Source organism: Python bivittatus, unplaced genomic scaffold, assembly GCF_059951505.1.
Source record: "Python bivittatus isolate LINGU-HERP-01145 unplaced genomic scaffold, Pbiv_v1 ctg000070_np1212, whole genome shotgun sequence".
Taxonomy (NCBI): Eukaryota; Metazoa; Chordata; class Lepidosauria; order Squamata; family Pythonidae; genus Python; species Python bivittatus.
Window position 1 is genome coordinate 53,930,570 of NW_028277034.1, and position 13,937 is coordinate 53,944,506.

The 13,937-nt window shown below is 38.9% G+C and overlaps 1 protein-coding gene across 3 annotated transcripts in view; it reads right to left on the bottom strand.

Annotated features, from left to right (window-relative positions):
- CTNNA2 (catenin alpha 2) overlaps positions 1-13,937 on the bottom strand; it is a 519,575-nt gene that overhangs the window by 364,617 nt on the left and 141,021 nt on the right. For all 3 annotated transcript variants that reach the window (XM_088133180.1, XM_088133181.1, XM_088133182.1), the window contains exons 5-6: positions 5,418-5,537; positions 4,300-4,566 (exon numbers count right to left, since the gene is read on the bottom strand). In XM_088133180.1, the coding sequence (XP_087989306.1) occupies positions 4,300-4,566; positions 5,418-5,537 (387 nt within the window). The remainder of the gene's footprint in view (positions 1-4,299; positions 4,567-5,417; positions 5,538-13,937) is intronic.

Here is a 13,937-nt window from a genome sequence, read left to right on the forward strand (position 1 = left end):
ATATGTGGGAAGGTTTTTGTTATTGTTGTTGTTGTTTGGGGGTTGCAAAGTGGTTGCTAGCTGCCCAGATTTATGTATTTAAAATGGGCAGCATATAAATTTTCCAAATAAATATAATACAGTATATTGGGCAGAGATACCGCAAATGTTCAGAACCGGATCATCTCCACCCATTATGGCTTTCCATTTTCAGTCACTTAAGAAAATCCATACTTGATGCAAAATGTGTTCATGACTGGCTTGTCTCGGTTCAAAACTTATACTAATTATGAAAATGTCTAAAGTAAAAATAAGCACCAGAAGAACAGAAAGTTCCAAACCTTCTGAGGAAAAAGTGATAAAGATATAACACAAAGGGTTCAGGAAAAATAAAAACTATAACTTTTTGACTTCTTGTACAGGAGCAACTTTGACAAAGCTTGAATTTTCTTTTGGTTAAGAAGAATGCAGTGTTTTCATTCAATAGCCTGTGCTGTTTTATGTCATTCTGGATGTCAAGAACAGACTCACAAGTCCAGGTAGATGAATTAGTTCCAACTCCAATTCTTTAGATTTGTTCTGTCCAGAGCAACCAGGACAATCAATTGCTTCTTTCCATTCTGTTCCATTCCAGAATAAATGGGCTACTGCCCACTCCTCTGCATGCTGGCCAATTCAAGCTAATGGGAGGACAGGAACAAATTTACCAACCTTTGAAATACTGAATAAAAGAGCCAAAGAGCAAAAGAAGGAATTGGAGAGTTTTTCCTTCTATTCTGAAAATAGCAATGCCCAGTGGAGGAAAAATACATTCACTGTTATAGGAATCTACTGGATATAAATCCTAATTATATTGTATAGCAAGGCCTTCCTTTTCTGTAACTTTTTCAGATCATTTCTTGGTGGAAGAAATCCTAATTACATTCCAGTCCTTGTACATGTTTTGTATCTTCTCCCCAATACTTAAATAAGTAAAGATCTGTAGGTGGGAGAAAAGAGAGTGGCAGAATGTAAGGTTGGAAAGGTCCTAGGAGATCATCTAGTTCAACGTCCTGTCCAAAAATGTCTGTTACAGATTCCTGGCTGACGGTCTTCAGCCTCTGTTTAAATACCTCCAGCAAAGGAGGGTCTACCATCTCTTGGGAAGCCTGCTCCATTCTTGAAAAGCGGTTGCCATCAGAATGTCTGTGTGTAATGTCCATCCAAAATCAGCTTCCTTGTCATTTAATGCCTTTGTTTCTTATTCTGTCTTGGGAACAACTCTGAACTCTGTGATCCACCTGAGCAACCTTTAGAATTCTGGGAATTGAAGTCCAGACATCTTAAAGTGGCCAAGGTTGAGAAACACTGCTTTAGGTACTTGAACAAAGCTGTCACATCTCCCTGGTACCTTTTCTTCTCCAGGCTAAATATGCCCAACAGCTTCACCCATTCCTTAGAAGCTCTTACTTCCCAAGCCCCTTATTATTATTGTTTGGTTTCTCTCCTCCCACCCCTCCACTTCCCAGCTTTTACACTGCTGGCATAAATTCCATCTTGGAACTCTCCAGCAGCTGGAGGCCAGTTAGTGAAGGGATGGCCACTTTTCCAATCAGAGGAGTGTACAATGATGTTCTACTCTACCTGAGGACTGCTGGGAGCACAGCTAGGGACCTAATGACATGGCCACATTGAGAGGAGCTGATCCTTGTGTCGTTGTGCTAAGCAATCAGACTTCTTAAAAATTAATTTTGAGCAGAGTTAAGAAAACAAAGTGGTGGCTTAAGCCTCGCCCATGGTCTCTTAAACCCTCCAAAACAAAGAAAAATCAGCCCACTTTCAGAAAGGAAACTGAGGTTTTTAAGGGGTGCATTGGGTCTGCTACAGCTCTCAAGTCTTAAGATACCCATTAGGTTCCTCTAGCCTCTATCCTCCCAATGGGTCCACAAATGGTATCCCCACCCACTTCAGAGTATGCAATACCTCTAAATGGGATGCTGGGGATTATAGATCTTGAATTAGGAGAATTGTGGCCTACAGACTACTACAGTATCTCTAATCCCAAGCAATGATAAATATATCTTCAGGTAAAAATGTCTCCTCCCGCCCCCCATCCCTGGCATTCTGAAATCAAGGCATGTAGGTCCTCCCTGCTCTTGCATTAGTAGGAAGTACCGTTTTTCATCAGGTCCCTGGGAGAAGGAAAATTTCCTTACTGGAAAGTCTTCTTCATTCAATACAGCCGAGGGCTTTTGCATGCTGCAGCCTTCAGCTGCTCTCTATCAAGCACAGACCAGGTGGAAATGGAAGCAGCCTCAGAAGCACCTTCACAGATTTCAACCCCTTCCTCCATTTTGGCCATGGTGACGGCCTAGTGTTCGGTCTCAACACAAGTTGAACAGGGCCAATTAGTGGATTCCTCCTGCACCCACCCATGACAAGAAAGGAAGCGCCAGTGCAGAAAAAGGGCACTGGTTTTATAGTATCTTCCGACCCTTGAGCTAGAATGAGAAAGTTGGTAGAGCTCTTAACAATTTCTTCCAAAAAGAAGGAAAGAAAACAGGCCAACCAGCCAGCCAGCATTTCATCCTTCCTCTGTTGAACCTGTTATAAACACAGAGCCTGGCAGCCCAGGACGAATTGCTGTCAAAGGCAGAGAGCGTGGACAGGGGGCATGCCTGCCAGAGCACACACCATCAGCCACCTGGAACGGAGGCATTTGGTCAGGATGGGGTGAAGTGCAGGAGGCAGACTGCATTGCTCTGCTCGCTTCAGAGGAGAGGAAAAAGCATGACTTTTCATGCAGAGCCAGAAGCTTCAGATGGAGGTTACCTCCCCAGCAGGAAAGGAGCAGGCTGAGAACATCATCCATGCCTGCCCTCTCAACCCAGGAGGTGGCTATTCTCACACTGGGGCAAGCAGGAAATGGGGATCAGCCATGAGACATTCCTTTTTGTTCACTATGAGAGAAAGGCAATGAGGGAAAAGCGTGGTTTGACAACCATGAGCCAGGAGGAGAGTGGTGAAGGGATTCCTACCCACAATTTAGTTTAATACTGTGGGAACTGAAAAGTTATAATTGTGTTTTAAGGCACTTCTTTTCCTTCAGAGTTTTGGTCTTCACAGAGATTTGTCTGTCAAAGATTCTTCAAACATGGCAGAGGTTTCTGAGGATTCTCTAGTAAACACTCTTGTGGCGTTGGTTACCCTTATACTGTACATGACCTTTACAGGTTTCCAGGCTAGTGAATGCTTCATGCTTCCCATTAAGACAATGAATATACATTCAATATCAAGATATTTTTGTGCCTTTTGTAATGTTATGATGAACATTATGAAAATTATGCAACAATTTGATCTCCAAACATGTATATTGACAATTCAGGGAGTACTTTATAACAATTATCTTTGAACAAGATCCTTACCGAATTCTAGCAGTAGTCCTATATGAGTTTTAGGGAAACCTTAGTTAAATAAATTAAGAAGATTCTCTAAATTCAGAGTGGACATATTACCAAGTACTGTATTTTGGCTTTCTATATGAACTTGGGGGCAAATCTCATCATCTCACATTAATCCTTTGTACTGAAGCAAAATAAATACTACACTAAAGGATTTATATTCGGCTCTGTAATCCAATTAGCATAATTAGATTTAATTGGGAATCCTTCCCTATGACAGCTTGAAACTAGGAAGCAAGACTTACCATAATTCTGTGGAAATACTGGCTGCAAGAGTGTGATTCACTGAATTCCAGAAGCAAAGAAGATTCTTGCTATTTTGTTGGCTTCCAAGTTAAGTATCTGGGCACCAGATAATCTGCCTGCCCCCAGAACAGCCTGCTTAACAAAGATTTTAGCCAGAGCTGAGGAGCGCTTCATCTTCATGATGCCCTAGTTATAGAACATTATGCCCAGGGATATTCAGTCTAACTTCTCAGAGCCAGATGAAGCAATATATCCGACTCTACTAAGCTTTTGATTACATTATTTTCAATGAATGCTCTGCTCTATGTGCTTTTTTACTGTGAGCTTAATTTTGCCCTCCTGATATCTTTACCTATTACATCCTTTTTTTTCCAAAAATCCTTTGTAGTTCCACAGTTTTTTACTAATTTATCTTTTGTGAAACATTAAAAAAAAAAAACAGAATAGATTTTTTGGAAATCCCTGCGATAGAAAAGAGAGCAGATCACTTTTGAAAATAATAAGTAAATTAAACGAAATATTTTAAGAACTATCAATGTTGTTTGAGGCAGAAGGTAACACAGTATTTGAAGATGCTAGATATCTAGACCAGATGCCTTCCTTTTTCTCCCGGGTTTCAAAAAGTCACACTTACGTCAAACTCATTCAGGGCTGCAGCAAGCTCCCCAATTCCAGTGTGCCCCTTGTTCTCATCAGTAGGTGAGGTGGCCTGAGCTGCGTTGGAAATTCCAGCAATGGCTTCCTGGACTTGTTTGAAGACATAATCCCTGTTGGCTCTGGTGGCTGCGACATCAGGGTGGCGGAGGAAAGCTTGTGAAGCAGTGTAGAGCATCGTTGCATTTTTCTTCAAGGCACCACGAGCTGCAGCCATTTCATCTCTACAGTGGGGGTCCTTTAGCTCCTATTTGAAATAAAAAATAAATAGCACACGCAAACACACGCATGCATGTGAGTCTACAGTATTTATAAATCAGTGCCTCTGTGGAGGAACCAACTATTATCAAAAAGAAGTTGTCTTGGTCACAAAAAGGCATGAGAGCTTCCAAGCCATTCCAAACTATGCAGTGTCCCCATCTACACATGTGTACACTTCAGAATTACTTCAGAATGTTTCAGAATACATTTCAGAATGGTTTCAGAACTGGGAATCTTTCTTGTCTATTTCCTGTGCTGCCCAAACTTATTCTTTCCAGAACCTGCATATGTCTTCCAGCAACAGGAAGCCAGCATTATCTGGCTCCAACAATGCAACCAGAGGATCATTCTTTTAAGCTGAGTGATGGGAAAGTGATTGCGAATCTTGCACTCCTCTCATGAAAGGTCTTCATCTCCCCTACAAAAGAGTTTCAGAATTGGCAGTCTGATGGGCGAGTTCTGTCCAGCACTAGATGCATCTGCTTTCTGATGCCTGGGACTCGTCCATTTCAATACTTTGGGGTATAAAGGTGCAAAAGAGCCACCAATGGACAGGAAAAGCTTTTTAGATCCCTATCATTATCCCCAGGAGTCTCTCTGAAACTACATTTTATATATGGATCTGTTCTCTCAACAGTGACTCTGGGCAGCATACAAACATTAAAATTCAACAATTAAAACAATAACTCATGGTGCCCTGGGTAAATAACACCTTCCAATCATAAAAGGACAGCAGCAACAGGGCTACCCTAACCTCCCGACCCAAATGTCTGGGGAAACCAATGAAAACCTGAGTCATTCTACAGATTATGTAGGATGCCTTTTCAATATACCCACCTGTTGCCTTCTAGCAGCTACGTAATTAAGCTTCACCATCTCTTTTCCAAATTCTTTGAAGCGGTTTGCAAGGTCTTGTTCATTGGTGGCATTCTTCACAGCTTCTAATGCTTCCTCTACCTGTAGTAGAGGAAGTTAGAGAGTTGAGAGAGTTCAGTTTATGATGTTCAAATCTTCATTGCATTACAAGGCAGCATCAGAACTCTGGAGCATATTCCCCATATGAGATAAAGTGATCATCATGAAACCATGCTATGGATATTCCCAACTGGGTACAGCTCTACTGTATGTTTTGTAAATTTTCATATGGCAAACATGTTTTAGTTTCCTGTATTACTGAATATAAACTGCTACTGGTAAATCAGGCTGGCTGGACAAGATTGCATTCATGAGAAAGCATGTTCCACAGTATGGGGCACTCAACCCCTAACTGTCTCTGGATTCTCAGTGACAGTTGTAGTGAAGCTTTATGCAATCGTGTCTAGTGCATAGAGCCCGTATTGATTGGGATGGCCCATAAATATTGTAAAATAAATAAATAAATTAGCAACTATGAATATTCCTGAGCTGATCAAACTTGGCAGCAAACAACCATGCCTTAGTTACAACCCAACTTCACTACAGGTAGTCCCCAGTTAAAGAGCAAGTTCCATTCCCAAGGTCTGTCCTTAAGTCATATTTGTATGTAAGCCAGAACAGTATTATTGTAAAATACTGTATAAGTAGTATTGTGTAATGAACTCAAACCATTCTGTATTTAACTCAAATCACTGTGTATTTAACTTGAATTTTGCTACAATAGGCTCCGTTCTTAACTATGGGGTATCCTTAAACCAGGCGTTCTTAACACATGGACTATCTGTATTGTAATTCATTCTATGTAGAGCTACCTTTGAGGAATATTTGAAAGCTCAAAGGGCTGCAAAATAAGTATAATGTCAGGCAGAGTGGAGGTATGCTTACATTCCATACCAAAAATACACACCAGCATTAGAGAGATTTAAAGAATGCAATGTCTTTATCTTGTTCTCCAAATAAATCCAGACAGAAGTTATAAAACATATCTGGTTGTTTATTGAGAAAAATAAAACTACATAAAATACAAGTTTCATGCAAAACATAGAAAAATCACTTCTTCTCATTTATGTGGCATCCAAGACTTATCCAATACACAAGTACAACAAAGTCTCTAGCCAAAAACTCTCAGAGAAGAGGTACGCTACTTAGTTATTAGTTACAACTACATAACCTATAAAACTGATTACATGATGACTAAAACCCTACTAGCAGTGAGGCATACAATCACCCACAATTTATTGCAACTATGCACCTCCCCTTGGGTAACTAACATGAAGCCACCAATAGGTGGCAGTAAATAGCAGTATACGTGCAAACTAGAAGGCCAATACAGGTGGCGTGATTTTTGCAGCCATAACAATGTGTCTGAAGATAAGCAATTTGTTCTTCTTCCCATGAGAATATCCTAACATATAATAGATATTAAAGCAGGCCTGTCACTGAAAATGAACCAAAATCTGGTATTCTGAGAATATGGGAGTTGCTTTTGTTAGGCGCTCTCACAAGACTGTAGTGCCAAGTCACACCTCAAACAACGGGAGATTGCAAATAACAGCTTCCAATAGGAAACAACAGTCTGTGACTCTCTCCTTCACACAACTGAAAGAAGCAGCCATATAGGGTGGTTTCCATGTGAAAAATAAATCAATTTGATTTATATGGTTCTTTGAACCTAAGTATCCGCAGACACCTGCTTGTACCACATGGTGGATGAAAGTTATATATGTGTTTTGTAGCACGTGCATTGCAAACACAATCAAACAAGGGTAGTCACTTTATCTATGCCATGGGCATCATATCTATTTCTAGCAACAGAGACTACAACTGAGGCTGCTCAAAATAAAGCAACAGCAGGAAATTAGAAACTGTTATTAACCTTTAATTTTTAACGTGTGTTTTTACTCACTCACTACAAAACGATTGTCTCCCTACAAGTTGTGAATGACAGGCAGGCAAGAATACCTACCCAACATGATTCAAGCTTCTACTTCAAAAGAAAAACAACTCTGATCATATCCTTATTGCAAAAAAGTAATGATAAACCACCACAACAAAGTATATCTCAGAATGGATTACATAAAAGATGGCAATACTGTATTACAACAATTAAAATGCTGATTAAAAACTGTGTGCAATCTGAGAGCACAGCATTTCTATGCATAGAAGGAACAGGGGCTTATTTCATTTTGTAAACTAATGCAGTTAAATGAAACTTGGAGTTAAAATATTTTGGTAGTACCATTGGTCTCTGGTGCCATGTTTCTCTAGGAAAATGGTCTAAAATAATGTTATTCTGGGCTCTCATCCACAAACCCTCAACAGAAAAGGAATAAACGTTGAGTCACCTTGCTGAACCCCAAGATGTAAGCAGGGTCAGACCTGGTTCGTATTTGGATGGAAGCACCATGACTGTAGTCTAAACAGGGAAGGAGGAAGAGGAGGAGGAGGAGGAGGAGAACATCAAACAAAAAGTATGTACTCAATAGGAGCTGAGCTGAGCTCAACTCAAAGGGATGTTTGTTTGAGATATGGAATGATACATGAAAATGGTCATAAAGATGGCCTACATCATACACCATTCCCACAATCAGAGAAAGACAGATGATAGAGAGATAGAGAGATAGACTGATTTTATTTATTTACTTATTTACTTATTTATCAAATTTGTCACTGCCCATCTTGTTGAAACGACTCTGGGAGGTTTACAACAGAGATAAAATCAGTTAAAATATAATATAAAAACAAAATAATAAATAAATTCCAAGAATGATGGAGAATTGGTGAATAACTCAGGGAGTGTCATCAGGGCGCTAGCCACCCCCAGGGATGATTAGAGCTCCTATCGCCCCATGCAAGCTGGATTTGGGCCTTCGAGCCAGTGTTGACAAGTCTCTGCAGCTTTCTAGGCAGTACTTTTAGAAATGGCTTGGTACAGCCATCTTCCTAGGGCTGAGAGGGAGTGAGTGACCCAAAGTCACCCACCTGCCTTCATACCTAAGGCAGGACTACAACTCACAGTCTCCCAGTTTCAGTTTCAGTTTCTAACCTAGTGCCTTAACCACTACACCAAACTGCCTCTCACTACACATATTACTTGATCAAAAGAATGAAATAAAGTTAGCCTGCCATGATCTCTTGACAAAGCAGATTGTTATGCTATTGTTGTTTTCAGAGTGCTTGCAGACTATCACTTTGTGAATTATTCTAGAATGTTTCCAGATATGAATGACAGATTGGCCAGAAACCCCCTGGGTTTTCCATTTCCCCATTTTCTGAAGATGAGAACATTTTACTTCCTCCATTTGAACACATTTCATCTGTCCCCTGAGATTTCTCATAAAGATTCAGCCAGACCACTAGCAAATAATGATATAAATGATGTTGAAAAACACACTAGGTTTGTTAAGACACCATAGCACCCAGTAAGTTTCCTGGGGATCAGTATTTATCTATGATGGCATAGAGGGTAGGTAATTCATTTATCGCCCTCTGCCATTCTTCCAAGCTTGCCACTCTCCTCCTACCATAATGAATCGGACGTGGTTGTCAGGGACTTTCCACCTGACACTGAGCAATCAGCTGGACCATATGACCACTAAGATCCCTTCAAACTCCATGGGTCTATGTTTCTCCATATTTTTCAACAAGTTCTTGTCCTACAACAAATACTTCATCCTAAAAAGACAGATACTGATACACTGCAGTAGTTCATCCCAAACGTTTTTCAAAGTCATTAGAATATGACCCTTCCTTGCACCACCACTCCCGCAGAACTAGATTCTTGGCACGTAAATCCAATCATTTTTGGCATGGTTATTAGGGGGATGGTTGGAAGGCTTCTGAGTGATCTACTGAAAGAGAGCATTGAGGGGGGAGCCCAATGTTAAGTGGGAGATAAGAATCTTGTCTCAGGTCAGATCCCAGGTTGCCATGAGAAGCAAGCTGAAGTAGGTTTTCTATTTCTATGATGAATCTGTTCCCAAGTAATTAGTTATAATTAAACAGAGGAGTCACAGATCACAGCAGGACAGTAATTTCTTCACGTAGAAAACTATCAATAGCCAAACAGACAAGGCAACAGTTACAGCTATATACACTGGTTTAAGATGCCTTCTGCCTGAGTCAATGGATAAAAACTTTAGTATTTCAAAACACCAGCACAGATAAATACTAATCCTCAGGAAACTCTCTCAACAGGAGCAGGCATTTAGAATGGGTTTCTCAGGGAATATTGTTACAGCATTAGTGCTCTGTATTTTACGTCAATATTGAAGAATATAATAAAATCTCTCAACACTTCTCAGTTAGTAGAAAGACTTTAAGCATTCAGCCCTATTTCTTTAACAGAAACATGGAAGTGTTTTATTATTGCATTTTACCATAATGCAAAACAGATTTGTGTTGCATTACAGTAAAATGAGAACTGTGGCATTTGGGAAACATCTCAGTGCTTGCAAGTAGAAGATTGATGGGGTTAATATTGAGCAAGTCAAGAATTTTAAATATTTAGGAATCATTTTAAAATACAACAAAAGTTCCTGGGCTGGTCACCAAACATAAATGAAAGTAGACTTTTAATTATCTCAAGCTGTTATAAGATTTTACAAATAATCTGCCTATTTCAAGCATTAAAGTTAGTGCTAGAAAACTAACAGTGCTTATAATTCATGCAGAATTACAGGATGTAACTAATTTAACAGCATTAACATTTTTAGAGGCTCATTTAGCATCAATCTGCCCTTAGCACTACCCCTGCAGCAATATTCAATCAACAGATCAAATAATTGTGAATTACTGTTTGTAAGTTGTTTACAAATGAAATGAGAATCATAAACTAAAATTCTGCTGGGAAACAATTAACAGTAGATTAAAAAAGAACTAATTAGATGTGGAAATTATTTTTAAATACAAAATTATCACAGTAATATTAATTTTAAAATGTGACGTTTAACAAGTTTGTTTGCATAATATGTTTTCTCCTTGAAGAAGGCTGTTACAACTACTCAGTTTCAGACTATTCCAGGCTGAAGATTCTCATAAACAGGAGCTGGTGTAATTATGACCAAAAGATAGATGAGAAAGTTATCAGTTATCATTCAGGTACATTAAGTTCTCATGAATTACCAATAGAAGCAAATATCTGTAGCTCAGGGTTGAACTGTGGAGTCCCTGGGGTTCTCTGAGCTTGGTTGTTTTCTTGCAAATGTTTTGTTACCCAGCTAGGTAACATCTTCAGTGCTCTTCACCCAGCTAGGTAACATCTGCTCTTCAGCCAGCTAGGTAAGATCTTCACCCGGCTAGGTAACATCTTCAGCACTGAAAATGTTACCTAGCCAGGTAATGAAACGTTTGCAAGAAAACAATCAAGCTCAGAGAACACCAAGGACTCCACAGTTCTCATGAATTATTATTGAGTAGAATTCTTGTTAGGTTCATGAATGAATGAATTTTGTCATTTCCTCTCTAGTAACTTACAGCATCTTCTAGAGTCATCCAACCATTGTTGTGGCAAAATAACAAGAACAAGAACAGGTTTTATATCCTTTCAACAATGGCTATGAAGTTGCTGTAAGTCAGTTTTAGTAAAATGGTTTTAGACAAACTTTTGTTACCTTTTCTTGAGACAAGGGATAGGAGCAACATACACATCTGCTTTATTACCTGTTTTGAGCAAAAAATTCTAGACACAACTATGGAACAGAATGACTAAGCCCTGGGGACAACTTACTTCAAAATAGCACACTTCCTTTACATGTACATGTTTGTTCAGTACATAATTCAATATCTCCTAGCCTCAGTAATATGCTAACGTAATTCATTGCATAAAAGTTTTGCACACAGTTAAGAAAAGGCTTTCATATACCACTACCAATTAAGTATTTGTTGTAGACACAGGAGAAGAGCGTGTTAGTCTATGGTGGCAAACAATTAGGAGTTTGGTAGCACCTTTTCTTTGTTAAAAGCTTATGCCTTGTAATAAAGTATGTTAGTCAGAAAAGGTACTATCACATCCTGATTCATTGCTAATTAACTCTATGCTAAATAACATTTGAAACAAAAATAATACAAAACACAGGACCTGAATATGTTTATGACATACAGCTGATATGGATATCAAATGTTTTATAAATAAATACAAAAAAGAAGAAGCTACTTTTAAGAGTTCTTTCATGGACTATACAAGCAACTATTTTCATTTGCTATTTGTCTATACCAAAAGATATGAAGGTTTTTTTTTTCCTTAACAAGGAGGCTATCTGAGCCAAAATACCCATTATTAATTAGATGAAATCTTTTCTGGAGTCCTTGGTGCTCTCTGAGCTTGGTTGTTTGCTTGCAGACATTTCATTACCTGACTAGGTAACATCATCAGTGCTAGTGAGTGTGGGGTTTGTACCCTGTTTATATACAGTAGCTTGCACTGCCAGTGTTGGTGGGGGTGTGGCTTTCTCCTTGGTATTTCCTTGATCAGGGTATTGTTTTCTTTAGAAAAACTATCCAAAACTAATGGGTCCATCTCCTCTTCTGGTTGTAGCTAAGTTAACATTGAAATCTATAAATCTATTACTGGAACACACTTGTGAAACAGCCCACAAAATTTACAGGGAGAGAAGGAGGGAGAAACTAGCATGCTAAAGATGGTGGAGCAGGTTTAAGGAGCTCTGTTACTCCTCTATCAGCATAATGCTTTTCTACAGTGGGCATGGAAGGCTTCTCCAATCCACACAGCTGCAATGTTTTATTCAAGGAAGCCTAGAATAGCTTTAATGACCACCAAGATGGTCAGAAGAGTACAGCTGCATGTCCCATGATTTACTAAATGTCCTCTTAGTCATCTTAATCATGCAGGTCTTCCCTGTGATATCCCTGCCTTTTAGTACTTTTTCCCCTGTATTCATGAGGTACCTACTATAATCTCTTTTAAGCACCTACTGAAAACTTACTTTTTCACCCAAGATTGCTATGTTTGAAGGTTATAGATGAAATTGTATGTATTTCCTCTACCTTTTAAGCCATGCATTCTAATATTAACTGCTGGTAATTTATTCTAATTTTATTGTCATGTTTTAATATGTTATTCTGTTTTTGTACACTTTTTCAAAAAGAATTTGTGGGAAGTGGTTAAAAAAAGTATGAAATCAAAAGGAAATAAGTGAATCAGGTGGAACATTTACTTCCTTTCTGATTTCATACAATTCTTTTATTGACTTCAGCTACCAAGCAAATGTGCAAAGGAAATAAGAAATAATATTCAAGAATGTAAAACAATTATCAAACCTTCATGTGACAAATTGCTAATTTCATGTTACAGAGCTACTCAGACATCTGGGCTCTCTGCTAATATACAGTTGTCTCTTGTATTTTCCCGCTGACATAATTCTAACAACTTAGGCTCCAGTTTTTTGTTGTTGTTTTTTTGCCCAGAAAGCTCAGCAAATTCATATACTTGGAAAACTACTAGAGTTAAAATCTGGATCCAGAGGACAAATGTCTAACTGTTTATGTGTATCTTCCACTAATTTAGAGAGGGTTACTTCTTAATTCTTGAGCGAGACATAAGCAATCTTAGAAAGGGCGAGGGGGGGTAGTAACTTTTTTAAAGTATTTGTATAGGGTTGGATGGGCAGAAGGAACAATTAGTAAATCTGCTCTAATTTGGTCTCACTTTGTCTGAGCAAAGCCCTAAACTAGTTTTGAGAGATGACTAAACCCTAAGATCTAGCTATCTTTCAAAAACCATCTACCAACCACAGTTCTGTTTGTTATTCAGTTATCTATGTATTATTTAGTTTTATTCATAACAGAGTTTGCGCAAATATTTTAGGAAATCATGACAAACCAGACTTTGACAACCCTAGATTACACTAAAGGGAATTGTCCCAGAGAAGTATCGACACATAAAAAATGCTTCTCTATTTACTGGGTTACCATCTGGCTACGTAAAGTATGAGAATACCTGAAAATTGGATTTCAAACTTTCCCCCGTTAAACTAGAGCACCTGGTGAAACTATCAGCTGGATACGCTTTGTGGTACATTTTGATTTAATGCAATGGTACTTACATGTTTCTCCTACAATGGCCTTTGTTAAAAGATCTAGCTCAAGTAATTAAGAAATATTTGAGACTTAAACTTTTGATTCTTTCATCATGCCCCATCCTATGTCCATCTCAGAACCATTCAGTTTGTCAGAATCCTCGCAATCCATTTTTAAGAAATATTAATCACACTACTGCCAGCTTGCTTTTCACGTACTTTCTTACTTGCTGTGGTTCTGCCATTAAAAGACATGGGGGGGGGGGGAATGGAAAGATGGACTGTAGACTGTTAGAGGCAGATGGGCTCTTATCAGAAGCTCTGCAATGCTCAAAACCATGCCAATGGGAGAATATGAGGAGACTAAGAGGGCAGGGGGGTGAAGGAGGGAGAAGGGGAAAAAAGG